An 18,417-nucleotide genomic window follows, 5' to 3' on the forward strand; every position below is an offset into this window, starting at 1 on the left:
GACCCACAACACAATACAGGTAATTAGAAACAAGATACAACAACACAATACAGGTAATAAGCAACAAGATACAATAACACAATACAGATAATAAGCAACAAGATACAACAACACAATACAGGTAATAAGCAACAAGATACAATAACACAATACAGATAATAAGCAACAAGATACAACAACACAATACAGGTAATAAGCAACAAGATACAACAACACAATACAGGTAATAAGCAATAAGATACAACAACACAATACAGGTAGTGAGCAACAAGATACAACAACACAATACAGGTAGTGAGCAATAAGACACAACAACACAATACAGGTAATGAGCAACAAGATACAACAACACAATACAGGTAATAAGCAACAAGATACAACAACACAATACAGGTAATAAGCAACAAGATACAACAACACAATACAGGTAATGAGCAACAAGATACAACAACACAATACAGGTAATAAGCAACAAGATACAACAACACAATACAGGTAATGAGCAACAAGATACAACAACACAATACAGGTAATGAGCAACAAGATACAACAACACAATACAGGTAATGAGCAACAAGATACAACAACACAATACAGGTAATGAGCAACAAGATACAACAACACAATACAGGTAATAAGCAACAAGATACAACAACACAATACAGGTAATAAGCAACAAGATACAACAACACAATACAGGTAATAAGCAATAAGATACAATAACACAATACAGGTAGTGAGCAACAAGATACAACAACACAATACAGGTAATGAGCAACAAGATACAACAACACAATACAGGTAATAAGCAACAAGATACAACAACACAATACAGGTAATAAGCAACAAGATACAACAACACAATACAGGTAATGAGCAACAAGATACAACAACACAATACAGGTAATAAGCAACAAGATACAACAACACAATACAGGTAATGAGCAACAAGATACAACAACACAATACAGGTAATGAGCAACAAGATACAACAACACAATACAGGTAATGAGCAACAAGATACAACAACACAATACAGGTAATGAGCAACAAGATACAACAACACAATACAGGTAATGAGCAACAAGATACAACAACACAATACAGGTAATGAGCAACAAGATACAACAACACAATACAGGTAATAAGCAACAAGATACAACAACACAATACAGGTAATAAGCAACAAGATACAACAACACAATACAGGTAATAAGCAACAAGATACAATAACACAATACAGGTAGTGAGCAACAAGATACAACAACACAATACAGGTAATGAGCAACAAGATACAACAACACAATACGGGTAATGAGCAACAAGATACAACAACACAATACAGATAATAAGCAACAAGATACAACAACACAATACAGGTAATAAGCAACAAGATACAACAACACAATACAGGTAATAAGCAACAAGATACAACAACACAATACAGGTAATAAGCAACAAGATACAATAACACAATACAGGTAATAAGCAATAAGATACAACAACACAATACAGGTAATAAGCAACAAGATACAACAACACAATACAGGTAATAAGCAACAAGATACAACAACACAATACCGGTAGTAATCAATAAGATACACAACACAATACAGGTAATAAGCAATAAGATACATTTTCACAATACAGGTAAGTAATACATTGCCAGATCATACACTGGAGTGGTAGTCCCAATAATACAGTTCACATTATTCTGGGTAGGGTGCACAATCAAGTATGATACACAAGGAGAGAGGGCCCTGCCAAAGGCTTGCACTCAAGAGGGAGGGGCTGGTGATACGAAAAAAGGGGGGCTGCATCAAGAGGTTCTCGGCAGAGAGAGTTAGAGCAGTGTTGAGGTGGGGTAGGCCTCCTTGAAGAGGTGAGTTTTAAGGGCTTGTTTGATGGTGTTAAAGGAGGGGGCAAGCCTCATGGGAGAGAGTTCCACAGAATGGGGGCAGCTCTAAAGTCCTGTGCATGGGAGTGCGAGATGCGTGGGTTGGTTAAAGAGAACCTGTACTGAGTAAAATTATTTAAAATAAACACATGAGGTAACTTCAAATGAACATTACTTAGTTACCTTGCCATCAGTTCCTCTCAGAAGCTCACCATTTTCTTCTGACAATAATCCCTTCCAGTTCTGACAATATTTTGTCAGATCTGAAATATATCAGTTGCTGTCAGTAAAATATCAGTTGCTGCCAGTTATAGCTGAGAGGAAAACTGATGTACCAGGTAATGTCCATGTTTTCCTATGGCTCAAGTGGGCGATGTTACAGTTTAACTGTTTGCTGACCAGAAAGTTGTTATGGGTAATGACCATTTTCAAAATGGAAGACAGAAAATTCCCTTGATCACAATGGACAAACAGGACGCAGGAAAGGAGAAAGAAATTGAGGAGCAGATTACACAGGAGGTAAGTATGACTAGTGTATGTTTATTTTGACTTTTAATTTTCAGTTCAGGTTTTCTTTAAGAGGAGATTGTTGGAGCAGCGAAGTTGGCAGCCAGGTGTGCATCTGCTGACATGTCAGAGATTTAAGTTGAGCAGGACTTGTGTATAGATTTACAGGCCAAACAAATTATGTTTCATCACTATTACAAGTAGCTATTTCAGTTTAATTGAGGCGAAGCGAAGGAACCATCACATATGTACAGTTGATTCACTTATTCCAGGCAATAAAGTGTCTACCCTAAATAAGACTCATCAAAACCTAGCTATAGGAATTTTCTACTTGATGGAGGTTTTGAATAATGCGGTAAGGGGTTTGGTTTCTATGGCTGTCTTCTTTCCCAGCTTCAAGAATATTCCTCACTTCTTGTCTATATAGAAATAGGTACATCTCTTTGAGGGTGACAGAGACAGCAGGAAGTGTCCAGTGTCTGGGTGGTTATTAAAACTGTGGTAACGGCTTTTCTCATCATTCTTAAAAATGCCGTTGTAGATCCTGTCCTCTTGTCCTGTCTTAGATGCTACATTCATTGTCCCCCGTCGGCTGCGTTCAGCGGGTCCAAATACTCCCTAGATCAGTGATGGCTAACCTTGGCACTCTAGCTATGCTGGAACTACAAGTCCCATGAGACATTGCAATACTCTGACAGCTCTAAGCATAACTTGGGGAGGCAGAGGCATGATGGGATTTGTAATTTTGTCACAGCTGGGAGGCCAAGGTTGCCATCACTGCCCTAGATGCTCAAAATGCGACAATGAAATGCTTGCAACTGATGCCGAAGGTTGCCAAATGCTTTTCTGCTTGGCAGCAAAAAATCATTTGGCATTGGATACTCAAGCAGCTGTAGCAGCCAGAATTCCGAGCGAACCAGTCCCTAATGAGGAACTGGTGAAAATAATGTCATTAATAAAATTGCTCATTTTTTACAATATGCATTTATATTTTAGTGTTTGCCCATTGTAAAATCTTTCCACTCCCTGATTTACATTCTGACTTTATCACTGGTGGCAACATTTGTCTATCATCTGTTTACAAATGACAAGTTTCCAAAGTTAAGTTTTTCTTACCCTGAAAGCTGGCATTGCATTTTATTATTTTTCTATTATAACTGCTTTTTATTATATATTAAAATCTTCTAATAAGCTATTCTGAACACTGTGTGTGCCTGAAACAGAGACCGTTTCTCAGAGAGTGTTTGTTTACATTCCAGTGTTGATACATTTGTGTTTAACAAGTAAAAAAGATACTGTTATCTCCGGTTTCGATGCGGATTTGAAGATGAATAGCAGGAGAAAGTGCTTTGTTTAACCATTTCAGTAATGTTCTGCTAGAATTTTTTTTTCTATGATAGTAGCTTTTAAGCTGTGAGGAATCTTTTAGAGCAGGGGTCCCCAACTTTTTTGAGCCCGGGGCCCACTATCCCGACCAAAATTTTCTCCGGGGCCCCCCCGGGGGGTGGGGGTGAGTGGGCGTGGCTAGTGTCGGCGGCAGCAGCCCCCCCTTTTTTCCCAGATTTCACAGTATAGCAAGTACAGTTACCACAGTATAGCAAGTATAGTTAGCCCAGTGTAGCAAGTACAGTTAGCCCAGTATAGCAAGTACAGTTAGCCTAGTATAGCAAGTATAGTTACCCCAGTATAGCTAGTACAGTTAGCCCAGTATAGCAAGTACAGTTAGCCCAGTATAGCAAGTACAGTTAGCCCAGTATAGCAAGTACAGTTAGCCTAGTATAGCAAGTATAGTTACCCCAGTATAGCTAGTACAGTTAGCCCAGTATAGCAAGTACAGTTAGCCCAGTATAGCAAGTACAGTTAGCCCAGTATAGCGAGTACAGTTAGCCCAGTATAGCGAGTACAGTTAGCCCAGCATAGCAAGTACAGTTAGCCCAGTATAGCGAGTATAGTTAGCCCAGTATAGCTGCCCCCGTGTCGCCAGTACAGTTAGCCCAGTGTAGCCTCTCCTCTCCCCCCCAACCGCTGCTGCTGTAAGGAAGGGTAGAAAGTAGGGCAGTGGCTTCCTGTAGCGGTGATCGCCGTTACCATGGGAACGTTGCCCCGCCTCCTTCCCTCCTTACAGCAGTCACACAGCAAGCGCTGCTGTAATACGATATGCTTCAAAGAGGAGAGGGGCTATGGGCAATATAAGGAAGGAAGTGGCCGCCCGCTCATAAGGTATCAGGAACGGCGGCCGCTGGGGGGAGAGGGAGAAAGGCCAGATCCGCCGCGGCCCCCCAGAAATCTGCCCACGGACCCCCAGGGGGCCGCGGCCCCCAGGTTGGGGACCTCTGTTTTAGAGCAAAGTAGAAATGCTGACTTTCAGACCACTTAAAGTATAACTTTTCTTTTATATGCTTTTTTTTCTACCCTCAAAGAAAGATATGCCTGTGACAGGAATATAAAAATAGACTGCACATTTGGAAGTATTTTTAAGGGCTAGACGCCTAAGCATTACCCTACATGTAACGGCAACTGTCATTTATTCTCACATCTGTGACAGGCTGCGAACGTTTGCGAGTCCTCCTCAGTAAGGCGGCATATGCCGAACAGAGGAGTCCTCTCAGATAGGAATTCATAAAGGAGGATGCTAATTGTTGGTATTTGACCTCAATTTGTAGATTTACACTTATACTGTTATCCTTGGGGAAATTAAGATGCAATATGTGGAATTTAGTCTTATTTCCAGGAGAATAAACTGATTACGGAATTGTTGTGCTTAAAATGAATTTGAGATCTTTATTTAATTTGACAGCAGCCCGGGCTTCTTGTTTGTGGATGTGAGCGTCGTATAATGGCCTTCTTCGCAACCTAGGCAGGGGCTTGGGGCCTAGTGGGTGTCAAGGGGCCCACCTGCCACCTTCTTTGACCTCTCTCCACTTCATTGAAGGGTGGAGGCAAAATATATGGGTGTTAAAACTTCAAAACATAACGTATAAACAAAAGATTAGCACTTACCTCTCCAGAAGATACAGACACCAGTTCAACTGGAAAAAATATTTATTCAATGCGTTTCACGGGTTGCGGCCTGCTTCCTCAGGTCAATACAAAAAGTGCCCTAGCTGCTAGGGCCTAGCAGCATAAGGAGTAGAGTGTGGGTGTCTGAGGCCTACACTCTACTCCTTATGGTGCACTTTTTCACTGTTACCCTCCACCTCAATGGTCCAGCACTGAGACCCTCCGAACCGCCTTGTTGGAGCATGGCCGCACTGCACAGGCACACATGGCTCATGCTTCAGTGCAATCTGTCCTCCATCTGTGCAGTGCACTGATCGCTCATGTACAGGAGAACAGCCGTGAGCTTCGGGGGTCGCTGCATTAGAATGATGAAGTGAAGGGGGATAGGGAAAGCCTTCTGAAGGATCCAGAGACCTCCCTCTACCAAGGTAAATATATACATTTTTCTTCTTACTATCTCACAGGTTTGCTTTAAAGGGAAACTAAAGCTTCTACCAGCCCCCTGCAGCTGCCCTGTGCCCACGCCGTCATGGAGTGATCCTCTGGTCCCCCGCAGTGACTAAGTTTCGACTTCTGCGACAGAGCTAGTCGCCGGCCACTGCGCCTGCGGCCTGGATCAAACTCCTGCTGCCGGGAGCGTCCTGTGCATGCACAGGTTCTTGTACTGTGCATGCGCAGGACGCTCCTGGCAGCGGGAGTGTGAACTAGGACGTGCACGGGCAGGGCCACACAGGCCCAGTGGCCGGCGGCTGCGGCTGTCGCCGAAATCGAAACTTAGTCACTGCGGGGGCCCGGAGGATCGTTCTGCGACAGTGTGGGCACAGGACGGCTGCAGGGGGCTGATAGAAGCCCCAGGTAAGTGAAACTCTTTTATTTATTTTTTTAGGTTCCCTTTAGTTTCCCTTTAATCTTTTGGCTGTATATCTAATAGTTAATTTCGTTTTCCCTTGTATGAGGTTTATGCTGACATTCCAAATGCATATTATGTAAACTCTGCCTAAAAATTCAGCACCAAATGCTGAAACCTTAATTAGGCAGCCTGTCGATCCTAAATTATTCACTGCAGCTCATGCAATTTATTTTTGTTTCTTCTAGGAGACTGAACTTCTGGATTTAAGTCTAGTGAAAGATGCCAGGTGGGGGAAGCATGCGAGAACTCCAAAGGTAAGGCCTGGCATGACATTATTATTATTATTATTGGACATGAAGGGGATTGGTCCCACTTGTAAGCCTTTGCTGCAGCTTCTGGAGTTGCCAGAGTGCAGCTGTAGATGCCTTTTCTGAAATACTGTGGGGTTGATTCACAAAACACAGTAAAATTGTCACCTGCTAATAGTGCATGGCAATGTTACCTATGTAATGCACGCTGCGCACGTAGCACAACTCATAGCATGTACACAACCCGTGCTATACCCGTGTATACTACCAGCATGCATGTTGTGTACATGGTGCGAGTTGCTCTATGCACAAGTGCTTTTGTGCCCAGCGCTGGCCGCGTAGCACCTGACTTCGGTGCCGATATAGCACTAGTGCTATAGAGCACGCCTTGCGCACTGGTAATTCGGGGTTCCAGACCCCAAGTTACTGTACTTTTGGGACTATAAGTCTTTTTTTTTTTCTCCCAAAAGTGGGGAAAAACGTCACTGCGTCTTATAACCCAAATGCAGGGAGTTCCTAACTTGTGAACGCCTGCCAATACAAACCTCCAACCTGTCCGCAATGTCAAAGACTCCCTGTACTGCCCATGCATAGGAGGACACAGGAGAACTGAAGGACATGAGGGTACACAAAGGGGCACAAAGGGGGACATAAAGGGGCACAGAGGAGGACACAAGGGGGACAGGAGGAGGACACAGGGAGACACGAGGTACAAGGGGGCATATCCTCAAGATGCCCCTTCACCATGGATGCACCAGGTTTACTATATATATATATTTTTCCCCCAGGTTTTTGTACTGTAAACTTAGGTGCATCTTATGATCAGCGTCTTATAGTCCAAAAAATACGGTACTTCTTCCTCCGGGTCGCTACGACTAGGAGGGGGAATAGTATTTTATGCCACCTGGAATTTGAGCGACAGCAGGGTGAGTAGTCATCCTGCAACCAGCTCATCGGTGGGGTACACAGGGCCGGCCCTAGACTATTTGCCGCCTGAGGCAAAAAAAAATGTCCGCCGCCACCCCCCCCCCCCCCCCCCGGGGGGCGCGCTCTGGGGGGCCGCCGAGCTGGAGGGGTAGCTGGCAGGACGGGGGTATTGGGCCTAGCGGCGGGGAGGGGGTCGTACCCCCCCTCCCTCGCCTGGGTCCCCCGTGCTCCGCTCCCCTCCAGCCTTAAATACAAGCAGCCGCTATGTGTAAGAGGCACGGGCGGGTAGGACTCACCTCTTCCTCGTTCCAAGCGTGCGCTCCACTGACGTCACTTCCTGCAACGCTGCAGGAAGTGACGTCAGTGGAGCGCACGCTTGGAACGAGGAAGAGGTGAGTCCTACCCGCCCGTGCCTCTTACACATAGCGGCTGCTTGTATTTAAGGCTGGAGGGGAGCAGAGGACGGGGGACCCAGGCGAGGGAGGGGGGATCCGACCCCCCTCCCCGCCGCTAGGCCCAATACCCCCGTCCTGCCAGCTACCCCTCCAGCTCGGCGGCCGGCTCCCCGCACCCACGGACGGGCGGGTGCCACCCCTGGAATTTTGCCGCCTGAGGCAAAAGTTTCACCCCGCCTCATGAGCGGGCCGGCCCTGGGGGTACATATATGTATGCATTTTACTGGGGTTTTGTGAATCTAACTTAATGAGTCTGCAGTCTCCAATAGCACCTGCATTGGTGTATCAGTAGTAGTGCTGCCCTCCACAGCCCTAACTATGACTATATAGTGTACTATGTTAGAACTCTGCCTTTGACACAGGAGACCAGGGTTTGCATCTTGGCTCTTAATGTTCAGTAAGCCAGCACCTATTCCGCAAGGAGACCTTGGGCAAGACTCCCAAACACTGCTACTGCCTATAGAGCGTGCCCTAATGGCTGCAACCATGGCACTTTGAGTCTACCAGGAGAAATGTATATGTATATATATATATATATATATATATATATATATATATATATATATATATATATATATATATATATATATATATATATATATATATATATATATATATATATATAATATGTTCTGTGTCTTGTCTTTCAATCTGCCAATCCGCTAGAGCCAGTAGATCTGGTCATCCTTGTAGCTGCACATAAGAGTAGAGGGGAAGTAAGAGGATGGCAAGTGTTATATTCAGAATATTGGACAGAATAGTTCTGTACCAATAAAGTAAGACCTTGCCAATAAGGTATATGTGTAACAGAGATTTTGTATGTGGGACTAAACTGGACCTCAATGTCTCAGCTCACTAGCTAGACACTAGGGCATAAATGACTGATCTGCATGGCTCTGCCTGAAGTGATACGAGTGCCCTTTTGTGACACATGCTGGAAGCGAGGACCTTGTATGTCTGAGGTCTTGTGGGCATGTTTATTATTTATTTGATTTGATTGTAGAGTTTTAATTTTAACCACTTCACCTCCAAGGGTTTTTAGAAATAATGAAAATGTATTTCATTTTTCTATGGGAAGGTGTATAATAGGGTACTTGGATATGATTTTACTTGTTGGCCACAAGATGGAGATACAGAGTTAGTGTGTTCTAAAAATAGAAGACAGAACCAAGTGTTTACAGGTGGTGTCTATATTTGTTTATATACAGTGACGTAGATATTCGTGTTGGGGGAGCTGAGATGTTGTGGAGCAGTGTTGATCTGCATTTGAATTCTGTTTGACCTGCGTTGAAATTCCATATGATCTGCATTTGAATTCCATTCAGTCTGAGTGTGAATTCATAGGTTTACCACTTCTGTTTCAATTTTGTTCTGTTCTTCTATGTTTGAAGTATCTTTTCTGATTGTTTTGACTTCAGTGAGGGACTGGGAGGCTGATACCATGCAATTAGAATCCATGAGCACATACCCAGAAAGTGACTTTGTCCACACCCAACAAACTGAAGGCACAGTAAATTTACATTTGAGCAGCCTAAGAGTAGGTTCACACTTGCTTTAAAAATGTATCTGTGGCTCCGTTTTTTGGCCCAGATCAAAAACAGAGCCACGGATACCAATGTTAAAAATAGCAGCCTACTACACTCAGTTTCAAAACGGATCCGTCTGCGTCAGGAGGATCCGTTCTGAAAAACCAAACGGACGGTCCGGATTTGCATGATTTGAACGGACCCCGGATACACGGAGGGGTAGTGAAAATGAATGGAGAGACGGATCCCCCTCTACACAGGCAGCTTTGGACACAGAAATGGATCCGTTTCTGTGTCCCAGCCTGTGGGTGGAGAGGGGGCTGCCATGCTGGAGGGGTGGCAGCCAGGACAGGGGTGACAGCAGTCGGCGACCCCCCCCTACCCTCACCTGGGTCCCCATCCCTGCGCCACCTCCAGCTATTTGTGCAAAAAGTTGTTAAATGTAATGTCCACAGCGAGCGGGAAAGATTACCTTCTCTTACTTCCTCTGCTCTCCGCGTCACTTCCTTTAATGCCGCCCTCCGAAATATGGAGGGCGACATTGCAGGAAGTCGGTGGAACGCAAGGAGAGAAGGTAAGCCTCCCCGCTCGCTGCCGACATCACATTTCAACAACTTTTGCGCTAATATCTGGAGGAGACGGGGGACCCTCCCACCGACCACTGTCACCCCCGTCCTGGCTGCTTCCCCCTCAAGTTCGGACCGCCCCCCTGGCATACTTGTCCATGGACTTGAAACTTGCTGCTGCAAACATAATTAGAAAGTTAAAAACGGAGGACAAAAGAAAAGACTAAACAAACCGGATCCGTTTCAAGCAGTCTTCCCCTTGTTGCCCTTACTTTTGAGGGGACCATGAAGCAACATATGCAGCATGTTCCCTATGTGGCATCACATTTCATGCTGGGGAGGACGACGAGGGAGCCCACAGACCGCGTGGAGCAGGAGGAAGCTCCAGGTAATATCGCAATTTATACCATCTCAGGTACACTTTAAAAGGAAACAGAGGTGTAAGACCTATGGAAGCTGCCATGTTTATTTCCTTTTAACCACTTCGCATCCAGACCTTGTTTTCCCCTTATTGACCAGAGCAGTTTTGACGCTTTAGCGGTGTCCCTTTCAGCAAGCAGTTTCACTTACCTTACCTCGGTCCTGCGACTGTCCTGAAGCCGGATCCTCTGTTCTCCGCTCTGCAGTCAGCCGCGTATTGCCGGTAGCCCGGGTCCCGGCTTGATGACGTCATCAAGCCGGGACCCGGGTTTCCAGCAATATGCGGCTGAATGCAGAGCGGTGATCGGAGGATCAGGCTTCAGGATCGTCGCAGGAATGAGGTAGGTGAGGGAGGCTGCTTGCTGGATGATTTTTTTTACTATTTGTGCGCCGAGGGGGACAGATGAAGGATCGCTGCAGTTCACTACTGCAGTGATCATTCATGGGAGGGGGGTGGACTAACTGGCCAAAAGGGAACATGTTCCCTTCCACCAATTAGTATTGCAGCTGACAGTGCCGGAGGGTACGCTCTGAAGTGCACCCGATCGTGCACAGCAGGGCTGCAAGGAGGTCAGTATATCTACATGACTGTGGCTTGGAGGGTTCCACAGCTGACGTAGATAAACTGTAGTTGTGGGGAAAGTGGTTAAACAATACCAGTTGCCTGGCAGTCCTGCTGATCTTTCTGGTCAGTAGGGTCTAGAGCACACGCCTGAAACAAGCATGCAGCTAATCTTGTCAGATTTGTCATATACATCTGGATCTGCATGCTGGTTCAGGGTCTATGGCTTACAGTATCAGTGGCATAGAATCAGCAGGACAGCAAGGCAATGTGCATTGCTTAATGGTCTGGAGTCTGGAAAAGTTGAGAACCGCTGGGACTTTCAGTTCCGCTACCGCAACAGGCACAATGGACATGAGTGAATGGATCATATTTGTAACCTAAGATCTGTTGACATATCTGCTGTGAAAAATGGTCAGATTTGGAGGCGAGTGTGAACCTGGCTTAGCTTAAAGGGAAGGTTCAGGGAGGGTGGAGAAAAAATAAAAATCAATTTCCACTTACCTGGGGCTTCCTCCAGCCCGTGGCAGGCAGGAGGTGCCCTCGCCGCCGCTCCGCAGGCTCCCGGTGGTCTCCGGTGGCCGACCCGACCTGGCCAGGCCGGCTGCCAGGTCGGGCTCTTCTGCGCTCCAAGTCCTGGCACTTCTGCGTCCCACGCCGGCGCTCTGACGTCATCGGACGTCCGCCGGGCTGTACTGCGCATGCGCAGTACAGCCCGGCGGACGTCCGATGACGTCAGAGCGCCGGCGTGGGACGCAGAAGTGCCAGGACTTGGAGCGCAGAAGAGCCCGACCTGGCAGCCGGCCTGGCCAGGTCGGGTCGGCCACCGGAGACCACCGGGAGCCTGCGGAGCGGCGGCGAGGGCACCTCCTGCCTGCCACGGGCTGGAGGAAGCCCCAGGTAAGTGGAAATTGATTTTTATTTTTTCTCCACCCTCCCTGAACCTTCCCTTTAAAAGCTTTTTATTTTGTCTTTGATTTTTTTTTCTCAATGGTGTAATGACCCCAATTTATGGGTCCTTGTGTTATACACACCACTTCCTCTACTTTGGTGGTTCCCTCTATGGGGTGCTAGCTTTTTTTATTACATTATATTAATGTTACTAATAGATACCTTCTTGTTGTATCTTTTTTAGATTGTACTTTATACAGTGGCTTATTTATGCCCGAAATGAGCGTGTCGTTGCCTAAACTGAATGTACTAAAGCCACATTGTTATTTGTCATTGACCATCCCCTATTTTCTACTAAAAAAAATAGGAGCCTTTTACAGAGACTTTTTATGGAACTACTTTGATACTGAATAAAGATTTTTGAAACTTTTTGTACCACTTGACCTTGCAGTTCTGCTTGTTTCTTATGGTCCTTTCTACAAAAATAAGGAATCTACTGTGGGTAAAATAATTACCCTAAAAGAGGACATTAAAGTTTTTTTTCCTCTTTTTAGCCTGTAAAAAAGTGTAATCCCAAATATATTGATAGCACTAGCCTAAAAGCCCCCACACATGTCGGACTTAAGTTAGCTTAGGCGGCCGATAAAGACCTCCTCAGCCAATAATCAGGTGTGTGTACGGCAGCCAGTGACCCCCAACCCACAAGCAATCTGCGGGCAGATCTACTCAACCCCAGCAGCATCGTTCCCCCACCCGCCTCAAGATCCCTTTGTTCGTTCCCCCACCGGCCACATAATGTCATGCACATGCTACTCATCATCCCTCAGCATTTTGGAAATTACTTTTTGGAGAATTAGTTTTGAAATGTCAAAGGATCCCAGAGGGTAATCTATAAACCAAAACTTTAAGGCAAGCTTCTAACAATGTGACATTTGTGTATAACAGTATATTTACTATGACTTCTCCCCATAGCAGATTTTTGCTGTCTAGCATGGCAGCTGCAATCTCGCATGATGATATCAGCACTATTTACAAAGCTGGGAGAATTCACATCATTTTTGCTGGCTCTGCAGGGGCGTAACTGCAGGGAGGGGGGGAGGAGCTGTAAGGGAGCCCCAACTACTACTTCACTCCCTCTGATAAAGGGGGCCATCCTTCAGATCAGGTGTGTTTGTGGCTACACTTGTTATGGGGGAGAAGATTACGATGTCCACACTTGTTTTATGACACTTGTAAGATGGGCCCCGAGGCTGTGAGGGTCACTAGGGGGTAGGCAAGGGAAAGGGTGTGAACATTGGGAGGCCCCACTAAAGTTTTGCTGGAGGGGAGGAGGGAGTGATTTATAGTTATGCCTTTGCTGAGAGGGCTATGGAGGCTGACATTTATTTCCTTTTAAAAAATGCAGATTGCCTGACTATCCTGCTGATCATTTGCCTCCAATACTTTTAACCACAGACACAGATCAGGTGTTTGATGGAAGTTTGATTCATCTCTGGTATCCTTTAACCACTTACGGCCACATGATGTGAAAATAAGTCTATGCACTCTCCTTCCTACAAAATCATAGATAACACTGTTTATTTATCTCTGACCTGATAACATCACTACAGAGTTGTAAAATAATGACAGCAAACCCCTCTCCTCCTCCCAGGGAATGCAATGGCAGCTTTAATTAGTAAACAAGTGTAAAATACACATTCCAGGAGCAGACAATAGTAGATTGTATACATTACTTAATTGTTACATCTAATAAATTATCAAAACAAATGAACTGTTTAAGTAAACAGGAGGGATAGACAAATAAAATGTGTGGGTTTAAAGGGGAACTGAAGAGAGAGGTATATGGAGGCTGTCATGTTTATTTCCTTTTAGACAATACCAGTTGCCTGGCAGCCCTGCTGATCCTCTGCCTCTAATACTATTAGCCATAGCCCCTGAACAAGCATGCAGCAGACCAGGTGTTTCAGTGGTTCAGACTTATAAGTCAGATCTGACAAGACTAGCTGCATGCTTGTTTCTGGTTTTAATCAGATACTACTGCAGAGAAATAGACCAGCAGGGCTGCCAGGCAACTGGTATTGATTAAAAGGAAATAAACATGACAGCCTCCATATACCTCTCTCTTAAAGAGAATCTGTATTGTTAAAATCGCTCAAAAGTAAACATACCAGTGCGTTAGGGGACATCTCCTATTACCCTCTGTCACAATTTCGCCGCTCCTCGCCGCATTAAAAGTGGTTAAAAACAGTTTTAAAAAGTTTGTTTGTAAACAAACAAAATGGCCACCAAAACAGGAAGTAGGTTGATGTACAGTATGTCCACACATAGAAAATACATCCATACATAAGCAGGCTGTATACAGCATTCCGTTTGAATCTCAAGAGATCATCTGTGTGTTTCTTTCCCCCATGCACTGAAGTTTCAGGCTGCTCTTTTCTTCCTGCAAACAGCTTTGCCCTTGTTTGTAATTCCTCAGTATGTGAAAGCCCAGCCAGCTCAGAGGACGATTTATCCAGCTGATTAGAGCAGCTTCTCTCTTCTCTCTTATCTAAATAATACACAGGCAGTGTGCATAGAGGGGCCAGAAAGGGTGAGTTCATAGCAGAACCACAACACTGAAGAACTTGGCAGCCTTCCAGACACAGGCCGACAAGTCTGACAGGGGAAAGATACATTGATTTATTACAGAGACTGTCATAGTAGAAAGTGCTGCAGTTAGCCAGAACACATTAGAATAGCTTTTGGAACATGTAGGATGATAAAAAACAGGATGCAATTTTTGTTACGGAGTCTCTTTAAGTTCCCCTATAATGTACAATATAACTGTTTACATTAAAGCTATAGTGTATGAAAGTGGATAAATTCTGTATTGTTTTTTTTACTTTTTCCTTATTTTCCTTTTAAAATGCATAGAAAATAAGGTAATTACTAATAATAAATATCAGCCACAAAAAGCCTTATCTCTCCTGAAAAAACCCAATATGTGATCATGTAGTTGTGATAATTATTGATAAAGTTATTGCCAAAGTAATCACAGCTGAGCTGAACTGTGAAAATTGCCTGGGTAGTGAAGTGGTTAACACAATGCAGGTGTTGGCAGGCCCTGGCTGAATATACACCAGTGTGGGCTGCAGTGGCCTCAGTTCAGCACCGATCAAGCTGGACAGCGCTGCATGTATTATGCAAGGTGCAGGGAACTCTGGGAATGTGTCAGTTATTGACACCTGCATCCCCAGGAGAGATTTCCTGTCCCCTGGAGACACTGACACACCACACCTGGTAAGGACGAGCCACTCAGGGGGACGCGGCTGTCAAAATCTCCCGAGTACAGATCCTGCCAGCATTCATGTCCCAATGCCATTAGTCTGTCACTCCAGCTAAAATTAGAGCAGGTTGGTTAATTTCTGTAAGGTTAAAGCTACTTAAGAAATAAAATAAAATTAGCTGAAATGTAAAAGATGGAATAAAAAAAGGGTACAAGAAAAGTCTTTCTACTTAACACGCAAATGTTAACAGCCGTTTTTAATAGTCATAAATGATTGCGTAGCCAATTTTTTCTCATTTTGTTGATTGCAGAAACACCTTGTCAAGGGCAAATGTCTCCCAACTTGTTTATACATCTATTAAAGTCAGATTTCTGTTATTTTTACCATTACATTTACATTTGTATATTTCTACTCACTAAGCGATGATTGCGAAATGGGGGGATTTACAAAGACCAGTGCAAAGTGCAACCGTTTTTCAGAGCAGCAAATCAGGTTCCAGCTGTTTATTAAAACAAGTATACTGATTGGTTGGCCTTACAGCTGATCAATTTTTACTCATTTTCTCTGCACTGGTCCTGCTAAATCACTCTCTGCCTTTTCTTTTAACTGGATAAATAAATGTGTATTTTGGTTCTTTGCCCTAATGCTGGAAGCTCCATTTCCTAATTTAAGGTGTGTTTTTTAATATACTGTTTTTCTAAAAAACCTAACCCGTGAACATTTACATGTATTATATAGCTAAACCGTATAGCTATTAAATGTATTTATTAAAGAACGATTGGAGACTTAATGAAGACACAAGCAAGTTTGGAGTTCCATACACCACACTATGCTGCTGGATGTGCATAGATGTCGTAAATTCCTCCCAACACCAAATGTTCAAAGCTCAGTGAAATAAGATTTTTCATCTAGAGGTGTCTAGACGAATTTCAGGCACTGGCCTGATGAAGTGGTAATTGTACCACGAAACACATTGTCCAGTGTTTCCAGTAAATTGTCTGTGGTTAATTTTGCCTGAAGCTCAGTAACTTGGCTACCATCTATGCTCCAGCTTCTAATTTGTCCCCAACAAATATGGACATATTTGCCTCTTAGGAATCTGTAGGCACAAAAAAGCAGCTTAAATTGGGCCTATCAACACTTATTATTCCTCAAGGCCATGCATGTGTCGGGCAGCTGAGAAAATGTATTATGAACTAGCAAAGAAAGAGATTGGTGAGTGGAAGAAGGAAGAAGAGAGGCACAAAGTAGGATAAGTGAAATAAACAGCTCTTTTCAGTAAGCCAGCACCTATTCAGTAGGAGACCTTGGGCAAGTCTCCTTAACACTGCTTCTGCGTATAGAGCGCGTCCTAGTGGCTGCAGCTCTGGCACTTTGAGTTTGCCAGGAGAAAAGTGCAATATAAATGTTCTGTGTCTTGTTGTCTTGAGACATGTATAAGCAGCATTCCGATAATCATCGGAACACATGCAGTGGGAAAGAGTTCTAAATCCTTGCACTTATGCTAGATAGCTCTCAGTGAAGGTGGCCATTCAGGGGTTGTATCTGTTGATAATCTACCATGTGTACAGCAGCTAACGACCCCCTTGACTGTGGTTGATCTTTGCTCTGCCCCTTAAAGCGGTATAAAACCCTGACATAATATTCAATAAAAACATGTTTGCCTACTTTTTATATGCCATACCGTTATCATATTTGCTTTTGTGCATAAATATTAGTATTAATTTAGAAATTATATGTTCCCAAAGTAGAGTTTTTTTGCTCTGAGAGCTGACTTTGCATTTTATTTATAACTGCTTTATTCATGTTCTAAAGTAAGCAGAAATGCTTTCTGATTGTCTGACTTTGTTCTGCAGAGCCTGCAGTGTCAGATAAGTGTTTATTTACATTTTTCACTTGACACAATTAAACACAAGATAACATTATCTCTAGTTTCGGATGCTTCCAGCTTTCCTGGCAGGGAACTTCAAAGTCATGTGTGTAACCCTTTGAATGCTGTTCTAGTAAAAAAAAAAAAAAAAAAAAAAAAAGCTGGTTGTATATAATATGCTGTAAATAATCAATTAGAGCAAAGAAAAAATGTTGGGATTCATTTCCCTTTATTCATGCACCACACGGCTAACTCTCCGCCCCTCCATAGCAACAAAGAGCATAACTAGCGATACATTTGACTCCAAACTGGAAACGATCCCCAATCCCTCCCAGACAACAGTCTTCACATGTGTAAAAGGTTTGAATTAAATAAATTCTTAGGTATTCATCCACAGGGCCAGCACTACCATAGAGGCACCATGGGCAGTTGCCTAAAAGCTTCTGAGCACTGACGAGACCCCCTGGTCTCCCCCTGACTTGTGCTCTCCGGAGCCCCTGCAAACATTTTGGCAGCATAGCAATTCACCTGTCCTAGTTGTCACGCTGCTCCATTACTACATGCACTCTCGTCTTTATCCTCACCTGGCCAAATCCACTCAATCACCAGGAGATATCAGAGTTTGAGATCTTCTATTGTTCTTAAAGGTGCATACACACGCACTACAGAAGCAAACGACGGGTCCGTCGGACCCTCCCGCTGGGCTGGTTTTCAGCAGACTGTAGTGCGTGTGTACGCACTGTCGGCGGACTGATAAGGCTATTCCTGAATGATCTGCCGGATCGTTCAGGAACAGCCTTATCAGTCCGCTGACAGTGCGTACACACGCACTACAGTCTGCTGAAAACCCGCCCAGTTGGAGGTGCCGACAGACCCGTCGTTGGCTGCTGTAGTGAGTGTGTACGCACCTTAAGGCTCATACACACATACCAACAATCTGTCAACTATCTTCCAAACTTGTCTGTTGGCCATCTGGTTGTTTGCCAACTGTACACACACCCAACTTATCTTCCAACTGATAACAGGTTGTTTGCCAGAACCAACTGGTGGATCAATCTGCCCAATCATGCAGGTTGGGACATGTGTACAAGTCTTTTGAACAACTTTGTTGTTTTTGAATGCGGACATGTTGTGCAGTTTGTCCTTTAGCTTGCATGCATAGTATTTAAAGGAGCTGGTTGTTTAGTTGGTTGGCGTGTGTGTACGTACTTGTTTTACGGTTGGTATGTTGAGCTGTTGGTTGTGCATTAAGTTGGACATGTGCATAAGCCTTTAGTTGTTTGCCCATTTACATGCAGGTACGGTTTCGGCTTTCAGAAGTATTTAAGACACACAGCTGTTCAGGTTTGCTGAAGGCACATGAATGAAAAAA

General features: G+C 44.2%; 1 protein-coding gene across 2 annotated transcripts in view; it reads left to right on the plus strand.

Annotated features, from left to right (window-relative positions):
- PLCB1 (phospholipase C beta 1) overlaps window positions 1-18,417 on the plus strand; it is an 887,760-nt gene that overhangs the window by 265,782 nt on the left and 603,561 nt on the right. For both annotated transcript variants that reach the window (XM_068232505.1, XM_068232506.1), the window contains one exon: window positions 6,500-6,568. In XM_068232505.1, the coding sequence (XP_068088606.1) occupies window positions 6,500-6,568 (69 nt within the window). The remainder of the gene's footprint in view (window positions 1-6,499; window positions 6,569-18,417) is intronic.

The sequence above is a fragment of the Hyperolius riggenbachi genome, chromosome 4 (genome assembly GCF_040937935.1).
Source record: "Hyperolius riggenbachi isolate aHypRig1 chromosome 4, aHypRig1.pri, whole genome shotgun sequence".
NCBI lineage: Eukaryota > Metazoa > Chordata > Amphibia > Anura > Hyperoliidae > Hyperolius > Hyperolius riggenbachi.